The sequence below is a fragment of the Emydura macquarii genome, unplaced genomic scaffold (genome assembly GCF_026122565.2).
Source record: "Emydura macquarii macquarii isolate MOO-44397 ecotype Brisbane River unplaced genomic scaffold, CSIRO-AGI_Emac_v2 contig_2890, whole genome shotgun sequence".
Lineage (NCBI taxonomy): Eukaryota > Metazoa > Chordata > Testudines > Chelidae > Emydura > Emydura macquarii.
Genome location: NW_027133027.1, coordinates 97803 through 122043, shown reverse-complemented (window position 1 = coordinate 122043; position 24241 = coordinate 97803). Strand labels below are relative to the sequence as shown.

The 24241-nt window shown below is 40.7% G+C and overlaps 1 protein-coding gene across 1 annotated transcript in view; it reads left to right on the top strand.

The window, feature by feature from the left end:
- Nucleotides 1-228: 228 nt before the first annotated feature.
- The window catches only part of LOC137166574 (collagen alpha-2(IX) chain-like), a 41149-nt gene continuing 17136 nt past the window's right edge, over nt 229-24241 (top strand). Inside the window, exons 1-12 of the mRNA XM_067568350.1 lie at nt 229-261; nt 11468-11576; nt 12286-12633; nt 13078-13201; nt 14320-14716; nt 15675-15752; nt 15846-15857; nt 16015-16101; nt 18028-18081; nt 20360-20413; nt 21185-21238; nt 21333-21386. Of these exons, the coding sequence (XP_067424451.1) occupies nt 229-261; nt 11468-11576; nt 12286-12633; nt 13078-13201; nt 14320-14716; nt 15675-15752; nt 15846-15857; nt 16015-16101; nt 18028-18081; nt 20360-20413; nt 21185-21238; nt 21333-21386 (1404 nt within the window). The remainder of the gene's footprint in view (nt 262-11467; nt 11577-12285; nt 12634-13077; nt 13202-14319; nt 14717-15674; nt 15753-15845; nt 15858-16014; nt 16102-18027; nt 18082-20359; nt 20414-21184; nt 21239-21332; nt 21387-24241) is intronic.

Below are 24241 nucleotides of genomic sequence, written 5' to 3'. Positions count from 1 at the left end.
CCAGAGACTCAACTAATGAAAATAAGCTCATTGGACCACATTTGTCCCTGGTGTAACTCCATTACCACCTGTTGGTTTACACTAGGGATGAATTTGGCCAGTATGTTGAGGACGCCTTTGTTGTTGTTTCTGTAGAATAACCTATAGTCAGTCTGACTCATGAATGAGCTCTGGGATCCCTAACCGACAACAATAGGAAAAGATTTGTCTTGTGCATCTTTTTATAAGATGGATGAAGTGGAGAAAAGAACTCTCTACTGGGTAAGTAGCAAGAAGCCATTTTACGACAACATATAGATTGTCATTTTCAGCATATTCTGTCTTCTCCTTTTACATGGCATAAAGTCAGAGAAGCCAGAACAAGCAACAAACCTGTCCTGATCGATATGAAAAATCAATCCCCATTTTTTTTTTTTGAAGCCTGTAAAAGAAGGTAGATTTTCAAAAGAACTCAGCTCTTATTTAAGCACCAAAATAAGTAGCCAGATTTTCAAAAGCACTCACCACATTGGGTGCTGAGCTGTCTGAACATCTATCCACATGTATCACACTGGAGATTTCTGGTGCTAAACACTTTTGAAAATGTGTGCCTATTTATAGAGCCATAGAGTTCAAGCCCAGAAGGGACTACCATGTCATCGCGTCTGACCTCTTGTTTATCACAGGCCACCAACACCACTTCGCACCCACCCACTAAACCCAACAACTAAAATGAGACCAAAACATTACAGCCCACAGGCGACAAGACTATGATGTGGCACGGCCAGAGACTAGGGGGAACTGAGCTGCACTAGTGCTCAAGGCCCTCACAAAGGCAGGGAAAATATTAAATGATATATACCCAGATAATCCTGGCAAGTGACCCACACCTACCTGTTATAGATGGGGGGTGTACCCCACACAGGTGCTGAAGGGGTTAACGTGGCCCTGAGAGGCCAATTTACATACCTGGTAACATCTGGGAAAAAGAGAAAGTCAAGCTTAATTGATGATGAAGCCCAGCTGCAGAGGGACTGGATGGAGATTATAAAGCCAGGTAGTTTGCAGCAGAAAGGGATTGCAGGGAGAGAGTCTGCAGTCAGTCTCTGGGGGAATAGAAGAGGTAGGAAGTGGTCCAGGGAGGCAGCAAGGAGGCTGAGGGAGTAGACATTGGCTACCAGCTACAAGGTTCTTGGGCTGGAACCCAAAGTAGAGCATGGGCCTGGATTCCCCTACCAACCATGAGGAAGGTAGCATAAAGCCTCCTGATGTAAGGGATAAGGACATTTTCAGCCTTGAACTAAGAGTGTGCACGGACTGTGTGGCCCAGAGTTGGGGACTGAAGACCTGTTGTAAAGGCATTGGACTGTTATTTGTGGGACTTCGTTACCCCAGAAGGTAAGAACTATATAGTGACCTGAGCAGAAGACCAAGTCATGAAGAGGGAGCACCTCGAGTTGCAGAGAGAGAGAAAGGAGTTACAGCATGAGTAACTGATGGAAAAAGGGTGCCAGATGGGGGGAAAAGCTAATCCCCAGATGTAGCTTCAAAGAAGCACCACAGCAGTGAGTATACCCTGTTAAATCCACATATTATGATCAGTTAGACCCTGAGCATATGAGCATGAACCAGCCAGCCAAGCACCTGAGAAAGATAATGCTTGATGCCACCTCAGATCCTTGACCCACTCTGCCCAATGTCCCATGTCCAGCCATGGCCATCTCTGATGCTTCAGAGGAAGAAGACGAAAGACAAACAAACAACAAAAAACACAATGAAAGCAGTAAAAATTACTCTTCTAAACCAAGGTGCTAAAGTAAGAGAATCATGAATGACAGTGAAGCATTACTCCCCAAAGAGAGACTAGCAGTAAAATGACTGCTTCGTTTACTGTGGGTAAAACATTTCTGATGATGTGCAAGGTCAGGAGAGTTGAAGATCTCCCGTTACTAGCTTGGGATCTTGTTTTAAGGAACTGTCTGTGGTGCTGAAACCAGAGTTTGGGTAGCCTGGGGTACAATGACATTGGCAATGCTAACTGAAGTGTGTGTGTGTGCATGTGTGTACATGCACGCATGCACATTTAGAGGCATGGGAACTGCAGTTCCAGAAGAAGAAGCGTAGAACACAAGAGGTCTCTAGCCTGTGTTTGTAGTATCACACTGTTCATAACACATGACATTGAGGTCAGGAGGTTAACATCTCCTTTTCTTGTGATGAATGCCCCATAACATAGGATTTATAACAGGCCCTTTGTGGGAAGCTTTTGCTCTTATTTGTCTACTGTACAATACACTGAGAGCATTTTTACCCCTGCAGGTTAAGGTGGTAATTCTTCAGGTCCTCAGTGAGATAATCAGACAGGGAAATCTAGAGGGAAATGGAACAGGGGAACTGGTGGAATGTGCCATCTGTCACCATGGGGCCACCATGTCCTCCAATAACTTGATAAAGACATAAATGAACATTTATAGCCCAATCCTCAGCTGGTGTAATTTAATGCTGCATTTCTTAAATGTGACCACTGCGGCCTCAGACAGTCACCCGGGGCTTTTCTTGCGGCCACAGCCTCCCGGGCAGTGATGGGGTAGGAGGGGAGAAAGCAGCAGCCCCTTCCCCAGGGGCTGCCAGTAGGGGTTGGGCCCTGCCCCCTTCTGAAGCCACAGACTCCAGAGGAGCAAGGGCAGCTGGCAGTGGGACTCAGGTTTCCAGTATCAGCCCTGGGGTGGTGGGCAGCAGGCCCCAGCCATGGAGCTTTGGACTACAGCCACACCACCCCCATCCTATCACTCCTGGCCCCTTCTGTGTCCTCCACCCTTGGGCTTCAGCTGCATGGAAGCCCAGATGCCTGGCTGAGGGTGCCGGCCCCTCGCCACCACCCCTTGTCACCCCTGGCACCCGCTGCCTCCCCTAGTCCCTCACCCCCACCATCACCCCTGTCCCCCACTGCCTCCCTACCCACCTCTCCTCCAGGGCTTAATTTGTCTCCCAGCTTGCCGGGGCTGAGTAAGTCTGCTGTGAAAAGTGATAGTAACAAACATACAAATATAAGTTTTCACAGCAGCAGATTTTCTAGCTAGCAAGTTTTTTTTTAAATCAACCAAAAAAGCAAAAGAAACAAACACAAAAAAGACAAGAATGTGCAAAGCATCTTATTTTGTTTCTATTCGGTTTAGGTCCAGTAAAGAATAGCGACAACTGTACATTATTTTTATTATTATGTCTGCAAAAAACCCCAAACCCCTAAATCAATTACAATGATTTGGACATGTATATGCGCATATTATTAGTTTTTCCTAAAGTTAAGTAAGTATTTTAGGAAAAATTGTCAGAGCGGCCACCAGAAAGAGTTGGTGGCCGCACTCTATAGCCACCAAAAGTTTTCTTGTGAGAACTGATTTAGTGTGCCCTTAGTATCTAAATCTGACAGTTGGAGTGAGCTATACAAATGATGCTGTGACTAATTCAAGCCAGTGATCACTTACGTAGTTGGTGCGAATCAGTATAGTTCTATTGACTGTAATAGAGCGATGTCAGTTTACACCAGCTGAGAATATGGACTTTAGAGAGGTACAGAAGTGCACAATAGGTGCAGTGTACCAGATCCTCACAGATTGTGCTTTGATAACAAATCCCAAGGAGGCTCATTTCAAACAGTTCTGTCAGCCTCCCAAACACAAACAAAAATAGAATCTATGTTCAAAGTATCATTCAGATATGATGATTCATAAAATCTTTGACTGGGAAGGGCTTCCATACCCACTTCAGATCCTCCCTTTACATCCCTCTGTAATGCACACAAGCATCCACCTTAATATGATCTGCTCCCACATACAGTACATTGAGGAAATCCATCCACTGCTGGTTATAGGCAGGATTAACCACAGGTGATGGACTGCTGCATAGTCCATGAATGTGTAACAATCTGCTCTTCAATTAAGATTTTGAGATTTAATAATAATTTATCTGCTTTTGTCTGCTTTAGTCAGTTTATTTAAAAAGAAAAAGAAAACAATTAAATTAAATGGAATAATGATGTCAATGCAACCATAAGATTGCTGGTTTAAAATAGCCAGGATATGCCGAAGGTGAATCCTACAACATTTACTTGACCACATTGCATATTTCGGGGGGGCGAGGTGGGGTATATTTTAAAATATAGATCCTGATCCTGCAAATACTTATTCACAAGCTTAACTTTAAGTACATAAGTAGCCTTATGGATTTGCAGGATCAGGGTCATAACAAATGAAATATGAAGCCAGATTCCCAAACTGTGACTCACAAAGCACTTACTGATAGTCTGCTGAGAGTTGACACGTCACATTGTCTTGGCTTTTGATATAATAATGGATATAGAAGCAGAGGAACAACTTGAGGAGGAGAATGACAAACAAATCATTGGACAAGGAAGATGAGTTTAGCTGTCACATTTTATGAAGACTGGAGTGAGGCGATGTGGGCTTTACAGAGCCCAGAGAGGGGGGTGTTGCAGTAGTCAATGCAGGCTATAATGAGAGGAGATTTAGTTGCAAGGATGGAAAATAAAGGATGGATCCTGAATGTGTTGTGGAGGAAGAAGCAGCAGGATTTGGATATGGCCTGGATGTATGAGGCAAGAGAGGATGAGTCAAACATTCACATCAAATTGGAGACCTAAGTAACATGGGGGATGATAGTCTCGTTGACGTTGATAGAGAGGAGGTCAAGTGAAGATGATTTTGGAAGGAAGATAAGAAATTTGATTTTGGACATGTCAGTGTTAAGCAAATGACAAGACATTCAAGAGCAACTGCCTGAAATACAAGAATGGAATGAGAAGTTCAGGAGTGGGAGATTTGCAAATCACCACCCCAGAGACAGTGCTTGCCCAAGCATGAGAAGATCAGGGAGGAGGCCAAGAAGAAAGGGAGAGAGGTGGAGGGGGTCCCACTGAAAGAGAAGCTGGAAGAACTGTCAGAGTTGTAGGAGAAAAACCAAAATGGGACAATAGCACTAAAATCTTCCAATGTTACAATGTCAAGAGGGAGAGAATAAACAGCATCAAAAGCAGCAGAGCGGTCACATTGGATGAGGATAAAGTAGTGGTCCTGAGATTTTGCCAGAGAGCTAAGTGAAAGTGATTTCAGTTGAGTGGAGAGGGTGGAATCCAAGGCAGAGCTGGAGGAGAGGAAATCAAGGCCATGATTAAACATGATACTCCTAATGAGTGTAGAAGTAAAGGGAAGGAAGAACGGAGACTGAGTAATAAAGAGCCAAGTGAGGTCAGGCATTGGCTTTTTCAAGCAAGACTTGGGAGGGAGACAGTCCATAAAACAATACCTATTAAGATGTGTTCCACATCACAAAAAGGTTTTAAAAGATTTATATTAAGTTGTACATTTAACCAAAAGAAGAACTGCAAATGCTGCATATGTGGGTTAAAATTACAGTAGGATTTTTAACTATATTTTGCCTTGTCATTTTAACAGGGTGAGTTTAACATTACCTTAATATAATTTTTTACACTTATTATTTAAAAGGAAAAAATTATGAAAGGTGCAAAAATGCCATGTACGGTTTAAATCATAAATCATTACCGGGTGATGGCTGGATTGGAAAGGGAGGACAGAGACTATAAATTGAAGGCAGTCAGAGGTGTTTACATTTGGAAGTGGGGTATTTCTCACCATTTTGGGGTTTTCTATAGGCTACCCACGGCTTTCTGAGATCAGCATGCACTAGATGGCAAACAGGAAGGCTGATGGAATCTTGCCTTGAAGTGTCACTTCACTGAACTATGGAGAGGGAAAAGTCAAGGAAGAGAGAGAAAATACTCAGAGACACAGCTATGAAAAGGAAGAATTAAGGGAAAGAGGGTTTGTTACCATATCTGGAATTGCTGGTATATACCTGGACTGTGCTTTTAGAGATGAGCAATTGGAAAATTATGGCTGATTCATGTACAAAGGTACAGTCAATCAAGTCTCTTTTTTCCCCCTCCCAACCTCCATTGCTAATTTTCAATCATTGCCTTTAAGTTCAGTTCTCAAAATTTCATTAGCAAGATAATTTATCTTTTAAAATAATGTATGATGAGGGGCAGGAGATACTTTCAAAAGATATTTTCAGAAATATACTTTATGAGCATATGTTTGTGACCATGTCTCACATTCTCATGGATGTGCATTTCTGAGTGTCGTGTGACCAAGAGGTAATGTTCCTTCCTATGTTCATTAAATCACTGCTTATGAAATTTGCAGAATGGCATGATGATAAGTTGGATGTAAGACATTTGCTTAAAATGATTTTAAAGGACAAATATTCTGTACTTTGGCCATGATACGGTAAACAAAAAGTTTGCTCTTTGGGGTTTTTTCAAAAGGAATATGAAAAAGCTGTCAATGCCTTGTGCTTTTTATACTCTTCTTCTGTTTTAGAGGGAACTAGCTGTGAGCAAAGGCTCAAAGTCATTCGTTGGTGTGGGCTTTCCACAGGACAAGATCCATCTTCTTCTGAAATCAATGGAAAGACTCCTGCCATCTTGACTTGGGTCTGTGAGGTGCTGAGCACTCTGGCACTGATACAGCAAAGCACTTTGCACTTGCTTAATTTTACACACTTGAGCAGTCCAACTGACTTCAAGAGGTCGGTTCTATTTGGGCTTTACTCAAGTAGTCCCAGTTGAAGTCAGCGAGACTGACTGAGAATTTGCAGGATTGGAGCCTTAGGTGCTGGCTCTTTTTGTTTCCCGCTGTGAAACTTCATTCAAAGACAATTGGAAATAAGCATATATTTCCCCAAAATTTCTTGAACATAGAAATAATTATTGAAGTTTGCACAGCGTTGTTTTGGGATTGTGAATAGGAGGTGATCTATGAAACCACTGTTCCATTAAAATGTGGTCTACTCTAAGAAAAAGTTTAAGAACCCCTTCCTTTGTGTTTTGCTTGTCTGTTTAAGCATTCACTCTGTGGATAAGCAAGAAATCTAGCAAAAATTTCATTCAGGATTATTTCTGGATAAAAAAAAAGTCTTCTAAAGTTTCACAAAATATATAAACTGACATAAATCTAAAACACACTAGGTCAGATTCTCAGATCCATCCCTCCATTTGGTATACTAACTTTCACCAGCCAAGGATTGGCACAAAAACACAATGAAATACACCCTAATGATTTTTTCTTAATGTGTCGTATTACTCATGTTTGTCCCTTGCTACTAGGTGCATATAATTAAGAACTATTAAAATGTAATGTAATATCTTAAAATATTTTGCCTTATTTTCAAAATACCTTTTATTTTTAAGTTATATCAGACTGTCTTTAGTTTGAAGGAAGCCAGGGAACTGTAGCTATTCCTGTGAAACCCATGTATTAGCATCAGATGGAATAGGTTTGTTCTCTCATCATTTGTCAAAATCTGTTGGTGTTATTTCAAATGTGAATGGAAGAATATATTTGTGAACACTGCTTCCTACCCTGCAAATATTTATTGATTTAGAATATAAAATAATATGACAACTGTACATGACAATTTGTATACTCAATTTTCTGAAAAAAAGAGTTCCCATATCTTATGAAAAATACTTAATTTGAGATTTGGTAATGAATGCCTGCTAGTCATTTTCCATGCTGCAATATTTTTAGTAGTAATTTAAGTTATTCTAGCATCTCAATATACTTAACATTAATATGTTAAAAAATGCAATATTTAAAATTTTCCTTATTTTATTTCTTGGCCTGATAGTGCTTTCTAAAAGATTATATGTGCCTTTGTTTCAATCAAAGGAATATTTTAAAAATATAATCAATAAATTGTAGAACAGTTTGGAGTTACTAATGTTTCTTTAGTGGAAAGGAAAAATTAAGTGGAATTTTATATTTTTCTTCAAATCATTTGAATTTTTTTATTACTGTTGCAATACCCTGGTGTTAACAGTACAAGGAATTACGAGGACATAACCAAAGACATGAAAAGAACTAACACAAAATTATTTAAATTTATCTGACTCAGAATGCATGTGAGAGAATCGCTGCTTCTGTTGGACAACCAGAGAATAAAGGACACAATAAAAGAGGATAATGATTGCAGGGAAGGTTAATGATTTGTCACTTTCCAGGAACAAAACTTATCTTAGGAGCTGGTCAAATGAGGAAGCTGGTGACCCTGCTATCCATGGGCCGCTCCACTGGTGGTTTCAGTTCCTCTATTAAACATTCTGCAACTAAAAACTGTTAAGGGCAATATGTCAAGTACCCCTGTCTTATCATAGAGCAGTGGTTCTCAACTTATTTACCACTGTGGGCCATATATGCGGCCTAGAATGTGTTATGTGGGCCTCATCTAATATTGCCTATAAGGTGCTGAGGATGTCACATGGGCTGCAGCTGTGTGCTGATTGGGCCTCAAGCGGCCCTTGGGTTGAAAACCACTGTCATGGAGGATGTTGGAGAGATACTATACTTAGCCCAGATCTACTATTTTCAGGTAACAGAGATGAGGAACTGTCAAAGTTTGGGGTGGCAGAAGAGAAGGTGCTGGAACAAACTGATGAAAGAAGGAATAACAAAATATGAGAGTTGAAATGCTAGCCCAAATTAAGTAAATGCAAGTTTTGCCATTGGTTTCACTTCAAGACCAGATAGTATGCAGCCACGTATTTGAAGGAACTTAAGAATGAAGTGTCTGAGCTGCTAACAAAAACATGCAAGCCCTCATTAAAATCAGCTACTCTACAACGGACAAGAGAGTAGCAAATGTTGTCCTATCTTTAAAAGGTCTGATCATGGGAATTACCTTATTTCATTACCTAGTCAACTGACTGAAACAACAATTGAAGTTAGCATTATAAAACTCCTAGGTTAAAATGCTGTGATAGGGACTCATCAGCAAGGCTTTTGTAAAGGAAGATCATGTTTCTCCAATCTGCTAAAATTTTTTGACCACAACAACAATATGATGGATAAAACTAGGACTATAATCTCTTTGAGATAGAGGCTGCTGTTGAACATGTCTGTACAGTGCCTATCACAAAGAGGCCCTGGTCTGTGAGGTAGGGAAGTATTATTAGCTTCATTTAACAGCTAGGGAATTGAGGAACAGGGAGATTAAAAGTAATTTGCTAAAAGTCAGAGAGGAAGTCTTGAACACATCCTCTGAGTTTCAAGCCCATACCTTAACTAGTCATACATCCCTCTTCCCTCACAAGAAATGAAGGGTACACCTACACTGCAAAAAAAGACCCACAGCAGCAAGTCTCAGAGAGCAGGTCAGCTCACTCGTTCTCGCAGGGCTTACACTACATGGATAAAAATAGCTCTGGAACCCTGGGAAAGGGGAGGGTCTTGAAGCCCAGGCTCCATCCTGAGCTCAAAACATCTACACTTGCAATTTTAGCCCTGCAATGTGAGCCCCGCAAGCCCGAGTCAATTGACCTGGGCTCTGAGACTCACAGCTGTGGGGTTTTCTTGCAGTGTAGATGTACCCTAAGTAATCATGGAGTAAGAGTCAAAGTACAGCCATGGATAGAAACTTGCCAAGAGAAAGAAACCATAGAGAAGGTCAGTTTTCAACATGGCAAGAGTTAACAGTGTGCTCCCTAAAATTCTGTGATAGATCTGGCGTTGTGGAAAAGGGAGCTAATAGTGAAATAACAAAATGGGTAGGTGACACAAAATTATTTAAATGTATTAAGATTTGAGAATACAGAGAAATTTAGTGGTACCTAACAAAGCTGATGGAATGGGCAGCACAACAACAGATGAAATTTAGTGTTAAGTGTGAAGTAACAACAAGGACAACCTGTATACCTTGCTGGGTTTTAGAGAAACAGTAACCATTCAAGGAAAAGATCTGGGCATCATTGTGGGCATATATTATATTAAAACTAAATTAAAACTTCAGGCAGAAATGTATTGGTAAGAATTTTTGCACAGAGCATTTTTGCATAAATTATTAAAATCTTTGCTGTACAATGGTATTGAATGACCATTAAACTTTATCTTAATTTACGCTCAGTTGTTAATAAATAAATGCAACTTTTTGGCAGTTTCTGTATGTATTGGTACATCAGGCAGAAAAAGGCAGGCAGGATGACTATTTTTCAGTTGTTATAATCACTTGCCTCAACCCAGTCAGGTAGGAAGTCTTAGCTGAAGCCATTTTCAATTAGAGATGTTATAAACAAGGACAAATACAACACTGAGAAATGGATTTTAACTTGTTACATACAGTCACTATACCTACATACACACACAAAAGCACCCCTGTTCAGCAAGGGCACTTAAATACAAAGCAGCACTGGAAGTGAGCTTTTGCACTTGCCTGTTGGTTTCACAAGCTGGAGTGAGCAAACCACACATCTGTCCATTCCTTAAAGCAATGAACTCTTCTTTTGTGAAACTGGTGTTTGCAGAAGTTCCTCTGCAATGTTTTTTTCTCCCGTGTGGAATGTCCAACTTTGCAGGCAGTTTGTTCTTTTTATTCACGTTCCTGACTAGACTCAACAATGATTAATAATTCTTATATACGAGGGAAAACTGTTGCTGGTTTCCTCCTCTCTAGTTATATTTCTAGTAGCTCTTTCATTATAGACACCTGTTTCTTTGGCATTTTTCATAATTGCCATGAAATATTAACTGGGCAAACATCGGTTTAATCCAAGAGGAAAATTGTGGTGGTTTTTTAAAAATAAATATTCCAGCTAATTTTTAAAATGACTATTTTTAGACATAATATTAAATAGTAGGAATGTAATGGAGGCCCCATTAATTAAGGCCCCAGTTCTGCCAACCCTTGACTTATGCCAACCCTCCAGTCTCTTTGTTGCATATATTCCTCCCCCCACACTGAATATGTTATTTTTGATTCACATATTGTATTGTACAACATTTCTCAAGCATCGGCCAAATTCAGGAAAGAATCCCTATTCAGGAAAGCACTTAGGCATGTGCTTAACTTAACATGGGTTGAAACCCCAGTGACTCCAAAGACTGCCAGTGTAAGAGAAGGACATTTTCTTTACAAAGGAGAAATGCATCCTGGTGGTGTAGAGTGAAGCACTTTATGTTCTATCTGATGGAGTGTGTGGATTTGGAACAGGGTATAATATCAGGCATTTAATTAGACGTTAGTAGAATTGGGTGCAAAACACCAAGTTTTGTTAATGTGATCAAGTCCTGTCACTGAATCTTATCCACAAGTTTATGCAAAAAAAGGCAAACCATGCTTAACAATTGCAATAATTTATTTGTATAACAAAAATTATGTAGTTTAATTACTGTGGTTCATTTACCTTGTAACTAATATTTCTTTATTTTGCTCTTCACAGCAGTTTGCTATATTACTATCTTGCCTCAGTTTATAACATCCTCCACTATGCTGCAGTGTAAATTGCTAGGCACAGGGACTCCGACATCTCCACAGAGACCCTGTTGTTTTGGCATAAGCTGATGCCAACTTTTAGTTCTAATCATGTTTCCTAATTCTTTTTGCCTATTCTTTTCAGATTTCATCTGTGCCATGGAACAGAGCTGAGGCATGGGTACTTGTCAGTGTCTTTCTTGCTGTGAAGTCCCTTCATGTCAATGGACAAGAGCACTCTGGATACCATTCAGGTACAAGATGATAAAACAATTAATTTATCCAAAAACAAACCTGATAAAAAAAATAAATACATTGCCTGTAGTGACATGAACTATATTGACACAATCCATCTTCCATTGACATCTTCCAACTGCATCCACATAGGAGTTTGTCAGAATAGGTACGTCAGTCAGGTGTGTGGCTTTTTCACATCCCTGACTGACATAGCTATGCCTATATAACTTTTCAGTGAAGACTGGGCTTAAGAGAGAGAGTCTCTCAGTTAAGAGAGACAGTCTTCTCAGATATGTTCCAAAATGAGTCAGAAATAGCTATAACAACATCTGTGGTGGCTCAGTTCTCACCTAAGCAGCTGGACAAATTGAAAATAAATATAAACTTGATAGAAAGAACAATTAGATTCTCAATTTTTTTTAATTTTTGTTATTTGCCTCTCTGTATTTATTCAGATCACTGTTGTTTGCTTTTCAAAAGCACCAGACTAGTGATATGGTTGGCTAGAACCATCTTTTTTATTGCCATAGTTATGGTTATATTCATAAGCACTGGACTGGTGGACAAAGAATAGAATTTAGGCCCAGATCTTCAGAGTGAGTTAGGTGCCTAACTCCCACTGATACCAATGAGAGTTAGAATCTGGGCGTTAGTATAAAAAGTGCTTTATTTTGCTCGTATATGTGCTTAATGTTCTATGGTTATTGGTATCTCAAAAATGTATAGGTGACGAAGACCCCTACAGGAAAACAGTGGCAAAATCATACCCTTATTTGCCTGAATTAGGAAGTACATCTTATGATGGCTATAAATCAGAAGACGATTTCAGGATGACATCCACAAGCATTCCTTACATCACAGACTACCCTGGTCGATATTACCCAGAGGAAACCATAGCTGCATATTATGAGTCAACATCTTCAGGTTATTATCCGGACACAGAGAAATACACTTTCCCTACTCCAACAGAGTCCTATGTCAATGCTAGAGATGTTACAACTCTGACAGTTAGGACACCATTCAGTGGAGAGAAAAACCTTTTTCCAGCTCCTGAAGTTTCAAGGGAAGGACAAGGTATGTATAATCCTTACTCTTTCCTTACTTCCCCCCTATAATACACAGTATACTACAGTGGTTGTATACAATGTCCATGTAGTCGTTGCACATCCAAATACAAACCAGTTTGGAGTGATAAATGTGTGTGGCTGAACAAGCCAAAGAATATCTTAATTTGCTCAATTACTATCACAGGCTCATTTCCTTATTATGTTGTAATATTTCACATTCTTCCTATTTTTTCTGCTTACTCTTATGCTACTCCTAGATAATAGGACATTAGCTGTGGCCAACACTACTTTTTCCTCCAACTCTGCTTAGTGAGAAAGGTTGAGGACATCCCCCTCCTCCCTCTGACCCCACAATCCATCCCATGTTTTGGAGATAGCTCCTTATCCAAACAAGTGATGACTTTTTTCACCATTTTCATGTGTAGTCATGTTGACTGCTGTTCCATTTTAGTCACTGACCTGTTGGAAGAACTAGGAGTACCCAGTGCTTCTGGAGTCAGTATTGTTCCCGGATCACAAAGCGACTTGACAGCTTATCAGCTTGGACCAAGTGTGCAAGTCCGCAGAGAAACCAGGTCTGTAAAATGACACCAACAGCCTATTAGGTCTTTAAATTGGTATTATGTAAAACCCTTAATCTTGTTAATATCTTAATGTTTTGTTTCAGTGAACTTCAGTATAATGCACTTCCGTTCATGTGTCAGATGCTCAATTGGTCAGCATAGCTCCTTATAAGTCGGTGGGCAATGAGAGTCCCAAGTCTTCCTGAATCTTCAACTACTGTGGCACGAGACTATAACGTTGTCCTCTGATTATCTGTAGTAGTTCACTCCTCACTTCGAGACATGTGGCCTTCTTTAGACAAAAAGGCCCTGTCTGCACTACAGATACAGCTGTGATTTTGAAACCCCTGCTCTACATAGTTAATCCCTTTCCATCGAGAGGGATACATCAAAGGGATAAACACCAGGAAGAGAAAGGCCTTATTTAAGTTAAGAGCCAATGATGGCACAAGAAAAAATGGACATAAACTGGGCCTCAAATTTTGGCTTGAAATTAATCAAAGGTTTCTGACCAACAGAAGAGTGAAGTTCTGGACCAGCCTTCCAAGGGCAGTAGTGAGGGCAAAAAACATAACTTGTTTCAAGACTTAGCTTGATAAATTTATGGAGGGGATGGCATGATGAAGTTGCCTACCATGGCATATCCAACTGCTATTAGCAATTACCTCCAATGGCTGGAGATGGGACACTAGAGGGGGAGTGCTCAGAGTTACAATAGTGAATTCTTTTCCAGGTGTCTGGCAGGTGTGTCTTGCTCATATGCTCAGGGTCTAGGATCCCCATTTTTGGGGTCACCAAGGAATTTTCCCCCAGGTCAGACTGGCGGAGACCCTGAGTGGTTTTCACCTTCCACTGCAGCATGGGGCACAGGTTACTTGCTGGTTTGAACTAGAGTAAATGGTGGATTCACTGTAAAGTGAGTCTTTAAATCAAGACTTGAGGTCTTCAGTAACTCAGCCAGAGGTTATGGGCCTATTACAGGAAAGGATGGGCAAGGATCTGTGGCCTATGATGTGCAGAAGGTCAGAATAGATTATCATGATGGTCCTTAAAGTCTCACCTTCTGCACATTGTTGAACATTGATTCCAAGGTGTAGAATTTCTTAAGTTTTCATACATTTCTTTTCTAGATTTGTTCTCCCACATGGGTTCCCCCAGGAATTCTCTGTAGTCTCCACCTTCAGAATGAGAGAGGACACCTCTGAGATGGTATGGGATCTGTGGGAGGTGACAGACAGAGAAGGTGCTGATCAATTCAGGCTGCGTCTGTACGGTGAGAGCTATGCAGTTGACGTATATAATGCAGCAGGAGCAGCAGCAGGTTGTGAAGTCACCACCTTTGAGAACCTGGAAAAGCTTTTTGATGGGGCATGGCACAAGCTCGCTCTGCATGCCAGGAGACACCAGATTACTTTGTATGTAGACTGCCAGCAGGTGGGCACAGCCCCTGTTAGTCATGATGGAGCAATCAGAACAGATGGAGATAGCATTTTGGCCAGGAGAATAAAGGATGATATTACTCCGCTGGTAAGTACCAAGCCATGCACCTGACTATATATAGATTTATCCTTAATCTAGACTGTTCAGGGACATTAAAAAAGGGATCATACATAACTCTGATTAACTGGAAATATGGACTCATGTTGGCTCATGTTTCTGTGACACGACCCTTTTTCTTCACTGACCTTTCTTGCAAATGTGTCCAGCCTGCCTTGTATGCCACTGAATCAGACTGGCAGTCCCCATTCTGAACTGAGGATCAGGAAAGAGGGTTTGTTCAATTTCATTTTCAGTGTACTAGGGCTGAGGATCTGGCCTCTAATATCTAGGAATGAAACCATACGTCTTGGTACAAAATGCTGCAGTCCTTCAACTTAACATGAGAAGTTGCTATAAATATATCACTCCCACAATCTGCTCTCTCACTGTTTTCACACTGAATAGAGGGTCCACTTCAAAGTCTCTGTCTTGATACTCAAAGCAGTCTGAGAGATGCACTCTAGCTACCTGAGTTTTTTCTCCTTCTGTGACCATTACCTACCATAACAGTGACTTACAACTGGAGCAGTGAGACTGTCAGCCCAGAGTGGGAGGCTCAGTAGTGCAGAAGACAGAACTTTTACCAGGGCTAGAGCTACAAAACTCACTTCCACAAGAGATAAGAATGATTTCACACCGTACCACTCTCCCAACTACATGCAAACCTATTGCTTCATTGTAGTTTCCCCTCAATAAGTCCTTCACAGACAGACAGACACCACAGCACAACACAAACACTTGCTATCACACAAACACAAATACAAATTTAAATGCCCATACACTTATCAAGCTCTCTCTCTCACAGGCTGGGAAGAAAATATTACTGCTGTGTCAACAGTTCAGTACTTGGGAGGTGCTTAGATATCATGGAGACAGGGGATGGATAGACAGTAATGAGGGTGAAACTTTACTGGAATTTCAGAACGTTTTTCCATTGATTCAATAGGTTGATGTGCAGCAACTTCAACTTTACACAGACCATAACCAAGCAATGGATGAAACCTGCTGTGAAGTACCTGGAGTGGTGAGTTTAGACTGCAGATAATATACACACTTTCTCAGATTACAATTCTTGTCCCCGTTTTTCACTGGTTTTTTTTCTTTTTGTCCCTTACAGGAAGATGATCGGGTAAGTTCCCAAAAGCATATCTGATGAATTTATAAATCTAGAAAACAGATATCAATATTTTCTTTCACTTTAAACACAGAAGGAAAATATAGTTCAAATGTGCTGAAGCGCTCTCTGTACATTTTTATTTCTTTTGTGTTTGGGTTTTCCCCCCAAGTGTGCTAGTTCAGGACTTACGGAAACTGCAAAGGATTGCAACTGCCAGCCTGGAGAACCGGGTTATGATGGCCTTCCTGGTCCAAAGGTAAGAAGAGCAAATTATTATTAACTAATATATAGTTAGCTTTGAACAGAGACCAAAGTGTAAGGATTTCAGAAAAATGAAAATGTGTAATGTTGGCCATTTTTTAAAAAGTTTGTTTACGTTTCTTTTTAAACCGCTGGCTCCCAACCTTTCCAGACTACTGTACCCCTTTCAGGAGGCTGATTTGTCTTGTGTATGCCAGTTTTCACCTCACTTAAAAACTTCTTACTTACAAAATCAGACATAAAAATACAGAAGTGTCACAGCACGCCGTTACTAAAATATTGCTTACTTTCTCATTTTTAACCATAGAATTATAAAATAAATTGTGACCCCCCCACTGCCAAATCTAAAATGGCATCCCCTCTTGTTGGTTCAGTAACTATTTGGTGAAGGAATCTGTCAAATATCACATCCAGGAAAATCTGGGCCCTATTATTACTACTAGCACTTGTCCTCCAGTCTATATCTGGGAAGTTAAAGTCTTCCATAATACTCCCAGTAGTATTTACTTCATTAAAAGCCTTAACGAGGTCTCTATCTATGTTCAAATCAGATCCTGGTGGTCTGTAGCACACCCCAAGCACTATCCCAGGGGAAGCGCTAGTAGCTTTCTTCCCCAATGTGATTTTTGCCCAGACAGACTCTGTCTTATCAATTCCATCACTTCTAATTTCTTTACAGTCTACCTCATCATTGATAAACAATGGTACTTCACCACCTTTGCCTTTATATCTGTCTTTCATAAATAGCACATATCCTTCAATACTTGTACACCAGTCATGACTACTATTCCACCATGTTTCCGTTATTCCTATAATATCTGGTTTCACTTCCTCTACCAGTAGATCTAGTTCCTCCATTTTGTTACCCAGGCTCCTCGCATTGGTATACAAACATCTTCATTTTTGCTGTTTGGCTTCACTCACATTCCTTACCTGATTTAGCACAGTCATTCTATGGCCAATATCAACACTACCCTTCCTCTTAATGTCCATTCTTCTCCCCACTGCTGTGTCCTTTCTTACTTCATTTTCCTCCCTTTCAATGCTAAAATCAGGCATGGAGATTACCTGGGCATCTCCCAACCATCTCCCCAACTCCCTAGTTTAAAGCTCTCAATCAGTTGGGCCAGCCACCATCCTAGAAGTGCATTTCCCTCCCTACGCAGGTGAAGTCCATCCCAAGAGAACAGACCTGGGAGCTATTCATACAAAAGAACATTCTGATTCATATTTTGGAGCCAAATGTCCCTCTGCTCAGTATAAAGCTCTGTGACATATGCTGCTTTGCGCTACTCTCACTGATCCATCTCCAGCACTGGAACAAGAAACCAAACCTCTACAGGAAACTCAGTTTCCCATTCAAATGATGGTTTCTACTTTATGGTCTTTAAAGTTGTGGAACTGAGGGTGAGCATGGGATAGTTTCTTCCTATAGACCTGACCCTCAGGAGTCCTGAGCACCTCACTTCCCAGCAAATTCAATGGATGTTAGGGATGCTCAGCATCTCTCTGTATCGTGTCCTATCTTTGGGAAATGTTTGTGCCTTTAATCTAAGATGTGCAAAGGGAGGGCACCTAGATGCTGTGATGACGACAGCCTTTTAAATGATGCCATAGTAACAAATCTTAGTACTTATTATTTTATTTTTAGACTTTTTTCCATCCTACTGATTAGTGGCTTGTGACTCTCACTTTTGACATTGTGGGCCACTCTAAGAGCCACTGTCTCATGTTTGGATTTTGGTAAGCAAAGAGGCATCAGACAGTAGGGACTGTTACCAGAGTGACCCGTAGAATAATGCAAAAAAATCCCCCTTAGGAAATAAGGAGAGAACCATCCTTAGTGGTCTCTGTCACTGACTGCAGCTGCCCTCAGGTAATGAAACATTCCATGCGCATTTTCCTGTGCTTCACTTTGCAGGGTGAAAAAGGTGATCAAGGCAATCTAGGTTACCCAGGATTTCAAGGAAGACAGGTAATTGATCATTAGTAATTTGGTGAAGGGATGAGTGGACATGGACGTGGGTAGCAAAGCAAAACATTCTTAAAACTGTAACTCCAGTTTACGACTACACTAAAGTCACTCATAGGCTTTCCATTGGCTTTCACGGGAGTTGGATTAGTTCAGTGTTAGGGCATTCATGATTCTTTTGTTCCATTAGTTCCTAATAGGACCTGCTCAGAATCAAACTTTGAACCTCATCCTGCCAGATGCCAAGACCTCTCACCCACTATTGAAATTGCAGTTGTTTAACACCTCTCAGAATTGGGCCCATAACTTTACTTTGTTTCTTCCGGAAAATATGTTGCAAAACATTTACCAATATACTGTGAAATACTCTTATGTTAACAATGCTAAACGATGCTTTAAAAAAAAATGAATAAAGTACATCTTGTGATGCAGCAACCCTTTTTTAATTGTATGTCGTTCTCTTGCTAATTCACAAAATTCAGTAATTCGCAAATCTGCTCAGCTTCACTAATGCGAATGAGTGAGGTTCTACTGCAACCCATTTTCCCCACTATATCCTCCATGTTAAGATAGCATCCTTCTTTTGTTTCCTTCCCTCTATTCAATACACAAGACCTTTATGGGTGGAGGTGGAAGAGTGTGTTTGAAATATCGATAGGTCAGATCCTAGGTGTACCAAAGAAAGCTGTACAAAAAATAAGAGCATTCTATTTGTCTTTAAAAATAAAGTCACAAAGTGAAATTTTTCCACAGGGATACAAAGGAGCAAAAGGTGCTCCTGGAAGAAGAGGTGATCCTGGATCAAGGGTATGGCCTCTTATCTTTATTTACTAGTTTGGAGACAGGAGGCCTATTTGTTAATTGTTATTAATTACTACTTCCCAGGCATTGACCAAATTTTCACTACTCTGTGAGGTACAAATAGGAATGCAGTCCCTGGGTTATTAGTTTATCACTACAGAGCCCGTCAGTGAAGTGTCAGCCTGTTGCGCTGCCAGGCAAAAAGTTAGAATTTGGGCCCCAAGTTTAGAGCCTGATTCAGCAAGGTATCAACATAGGCCTAATTTTAAGCACACGAGTAGCCCTCTTAATGTCCATGAGATCACTCATGTGCTTAGAGTTAAATAGATGCTTATGTACTTTGCTAAACCAAGCCTGTCACTTGCATCTGGGAATGACTTATATTCTGATATATGCCTTGTTCAGATATATGCCTTATAAAAACAGCCCACTTTGTTCCCCCGAGTGGGAGGGAGCAACTCACGTTGCTCTCAAGCACCTCCCGTCACCAGTGCTCAGAAGGGCATCAACAGGTTCCAGAAGGGGCCTGTCCTATGGTCAGTCACAGCGAGGGTCACTAAAGAGCAGCGTTGCGGGTGAGTGGGAGCAAAGTAGAGAAAAAAACCGCCCCTGAGGAATCCCAAGGGAATCTCCCTTCTTTTCAACGCATTCACCTTTGCCTGGCACCTGGAGTTAGTGCAGACAAATTGTACAGCTTCATTCAAATAAGCTAAAATTCATTCCTGTGCAGAATGGCCCATGCAAGATCTAAGCAGCACGTATGGCCTTAAAACTGGATATAACTGGGATTTCTGTGATGGACAGGCCTTCTGCTGGGCCCTGTCCGGTGTCCCCACATACTGAAGTCCATGTTTAATTTTTAAAAAGAAATTGGTAGTGCCATGGTTACAGGACTAACTGCACATGAGACACCCTTCTGGTCTCCGCAGTGCAGCCGCTTGGTGTCAGTGTGAACAGTTTCTCAGTCACAATGACCTCCACCTCTGAACAGAGTGTGTCTTTTAAACTGCTTATAGTACTTTTGAGCTCCTGGTCCCCAACATTGGCAAATTAAACTTTTTAACTTGGCTGGATCCTGAAGCTAGGGCCTTGACAACTAGAAGAAGTTCAGGCATTGTCTCTTATCCACCCAGGCGATGGTTTATCTCAAGCCATTGTTTTCACTTCCTATTTGTTTTTCCAGAAGACCCTATTAAACGATATCAACAAATTCATAGTTAACTTCCCAATAACCAGATCAACACACAGCATTCTTAAATGATTACAGAGCAACCTCACTTCTGCTGCAAGTGGCTAGTATTATCTTGGAGTACAGGTGTTTTACAGATACCTGTGGCAGAAGCAGTTTTGTTCTTCATTTATGTATGAACATGGATCACATGAGAGTAATGTCAGATTGAAAATGGGGTGCCAGTACTGTGTACTTTTATCAGTAATGGACTAGAGACTTATAATTAAATATCTACACAATGTTTGGTAGGGTGATCCAGGACCACCAGGTTCCGAAGGACCCTCTGGATATTCAGGAGCTATGGTAAGTAAGCAGAAAGTACATAAACCCATTGTATTTTTACATATGCTGTGTGAGGCATTGCACAGGATGGGCAAGAGTTTGGTTAGGATCCTCTAAGTATAATAGGTTCAGAATTAATACTGATCATTCTTGTGACCTCTATCATTCATTGACTACTACCTTATCTGTTATTATGTGCCATGTATGTCATAATATGCAAATCAGTTTGAGATTTTTTTAACTTCATTCTTGTGTGGTTTGGAAAAGTGAAAGTCATTTAAAAATTCTGGAAAAGCATGAAGGTACAAAACTATACTACTTTTTCTTCTTTCAAAGTCAAATAAATAACGCTGCATTACTCCCTCAGGGTTTCCTTGGTGTGCCTGGAGAAAAAGGTGAATTTGGCCCCACAGGAAAAAAGGTAACATGGAAACATTCTGTTTTTATACTAAACTTTGCTTCTTTTATTGTTACTTTGTCCTCCCAGTCCCCTCATCCTTGTTTACCTGTCCTGTCCACCTGTTAAATTTTGTCCTAAATCTAGATTGTAAGCTCTCTGGGGCAAAGACTGTCTTCGTTACTTTTTTTCGTAGGGCCTAGCACAATAGATCCTTGAATGGGGTTCCTAGGCATAATAATAATCAATAATTCCTGATGAGGAAAGGATTTGAGCACAGACAAGAAAATGAGCCCGCCCATCTGTTAATTGTCAGAATGAGTGGTGTGTGTCAACAGCATGACAGACCCTTTCTAAACAAAGAAGGTAACTTGTTTCTGGTCCTTCTGTCATAGGGTGAACTTGGTATGCCTGGACTTCAGGGTGAATCTGGACTAGAAGGAGAAATTGTAAGTGATCAGTCTCTCTCTTTCTACACTTGTCACTGGAAGCATCTGGACAGAGAATCTGAAGCCAGAAATAACAGCTGTTTTTGCATTTCAGGGTGATGTTGGTGGGAGTGGTGAGGATGGTGGCTCTGGTGATCCAGGAGAGAAGGTATGAGATGTCAATTTATTGCAAGCAATTTGTGTCTGTGAGGCTTTGTCTTTTTGCATTGTCCGTATGAATCTGAAAAAGTGAGGTCCAACAATGTGAATGTTGTAAACAACCACATTCCCATGGCATCAGGTGTTCAATCATGATACTTTTTAGCAGTGTAACATTAAGCCAAGTCTCAGTTCAGTCATCAATCTATTTTCTTTTTTGTCAAAATTACTTTTTTCATGTTTAAGTTCTTGCCTTCCCTTGTTTGAATTTCTTTAAAACACACAATTAAAATCTAACACTCGTTCTTACCATCTCAAGATTCTTTTGTTTTTCCCATTTTGTCACAGAATCATAGAAATGTAGGGCTAGAAGGGACCTGAAGAGATCATCTAGTCCATCCCCATACAAGTAGGCAGAAGCAACTCTACCTAGACCGTCCCTGATTGCTGTTAGATTGGAGTTAAACAGTCTTAAAAACTTCCAATTACTCCTCGGTGTAGTCTGTTACAGAACTTAACTATCCTTATATCTAGAAAGTTTTTCCTAATATCTAACCTAAATCTCCCTTGTTATAAATTAAGCCCATTACTTCTGGTCCCACCTTCAGTGAGCACAGAGAACAATTGACCACCATCCTCTTTGTAACAGCCCTTAACATATATGAAGACTGTCATCAGGTTCCGCCTTGTTCTTCTTTTCTCAAGAGTAAACATGCCAGGTTTTTTTTAAACACTTTCTTCGTCGGTCATATTTTCAAAAGTTTTATCATTTTTGTTGCTCTCCTTTGGACTCTCTCCGATATGTCCGCATCTTTCTTAAGGCGTGGCACACAACTGTACACAATACTCCAGTTGAGGCCCCCTGCAGTGCTGAATAGAGTGGAACAACTACGCCCTGTGTCTCATCTATGACATACCTGTCAATACACCCCAGAATGATAGTAAGCTTTTACACATCTGCATCACATTGTTGACTCATTCAGTTTGTGACCCACTATAACCCCCAGACCCTTTTCATCAGTACTACTGCCTAACCATTCATTCCCCATTGTGTGGTTGTGCATTTGATTTTTCTTTTCCAGGTGTAGTACTTTGCCCTGGTCTTTACTGAATTTCATCATTTTCCATGACTCTACCCCAGAATCACAGTGAGCAGTATCATGGCACTTGCTTGACTAGTGTGGGGAGAAACACAACAATCCTTAGTTCCTGGTGTCCTAGTGTATCTTAGGTATAAAGCAACAAGCTTGGGCTAAAATAGGGCTTGAATAGACCCCCAGTTTCTCTTCCCTTCAGTATATTGGGACTGTGATACATCTGTAACCAGGATATAACTATGACAGGGCCACAGATGCCTAAAGGAGCTCACTATTCCCGTTGTCAGAGCAGTAGAGCACCACACAGGAATAACCCTGCTTGAAGAACGATTTTGTGTTCATTGTGTTCAGTGAGGCTGAGTACCTGGGAGCAGCGTCCCTGTGCTCTATGGTGGAGAATGACTCACCTCACTAAAGCCAGAAAAATCTGGTCCGAGCCTGCAATAAGCCTTTCCCAGTCAGCTTATTTGATGCAAATAATGCATTAGTGGCCCGCTACTTTTCAACCAGAAATAGGCTGGAATAAAAGCCTGGTACCAGATAATAATACGCACTGGGGCAGCTCCTCAGTTGGTGTGAATTGTCATAGAACCCTTGCCTTGTAACAGAACTCTGACAATTTACACCAGCTGAGGATCTGGCCCAATAATATCAGGATGCATGTGAGCTCTGGGTGAATCAAGCTGCCCTGCTGAAATATCATTCTCAAAAATAGCATCCTCTGGAAAGCATGGTATAGCTTGAATTGACATCGCAATGTCAGCCATTGCTCCATTATTTTCCAGCTACTATATAAAAGCAACCACAACAAGTGTCTGAACCAGTTACTGTAGGTACATTAGTGATGCGATTAGCAAAATAGATCTATTATAGACTCGTTATGGAAATTAAAGATGAAAAATACTTAAGTCATCTAGCACATCTCCCTACAGTACAACATACAGCATGTTCATGCTGTTTTATTCCAGTCTAGTTATAACAAACAATGAAGCTTCTATCACTTACACAATCTTACACACCTCACTGTCAGAAAGTTTGCACTGATATTCAGTTTTCTTAATTTCAACCCATTACTCTTAGGGCTTGTCTACACAGAGAGTTAGAGCACAGCGGTGAATCTACAGTGCATTAGCTTGCCGACCGCTCACTGGCCATATGGAGCCTGCTACCAGGCACGGTGCTCCGTGATGTGCTTTGACATACTCTCATCTGTAAATCTGGATCAAATTTCATATTTTATAGCTGGAGCCCATGTCTACCCAGGAGCCAATTCCTCAAGTGCCCCAAGTGATTTTGTTACTCTTTCAACTTCCCCACGTTCATACAACAATCCACATTTTCTCCCAACTCTTTCAAGCAACCTTTCTTTGAAGCACACTGTTCAAAAGACCTCTTCTCGCTCTTTACTTGATAGCTTTTTATAGCTGTTATTTCTACCTTTAGAGAGCCCAACCTCCAAGCTACTATTTATTCTGCTTTCTTTTTTTCTGAATATGGCTGTAATCTGTATGCACTGAATCATGAAGTTACACAAACAAGTTTCCACATGTTGAACCGTGACCATGTCTAATATGCTTGAGAAACGCTGTACAATTGCAATTATTTTTATTACCAAGGACTGTATATCATAGAATCATAGAATCATAGAATATTAGAGTTGGAAGGGACCTCAGGAGGTCATCTAGTCCAACCCCCTGCTCAAAGCAGGACTAACCTCTGCTATATCATCCCAACCAGGGCTTTGTCAAGCCGCAGCTTAAAAACCTCT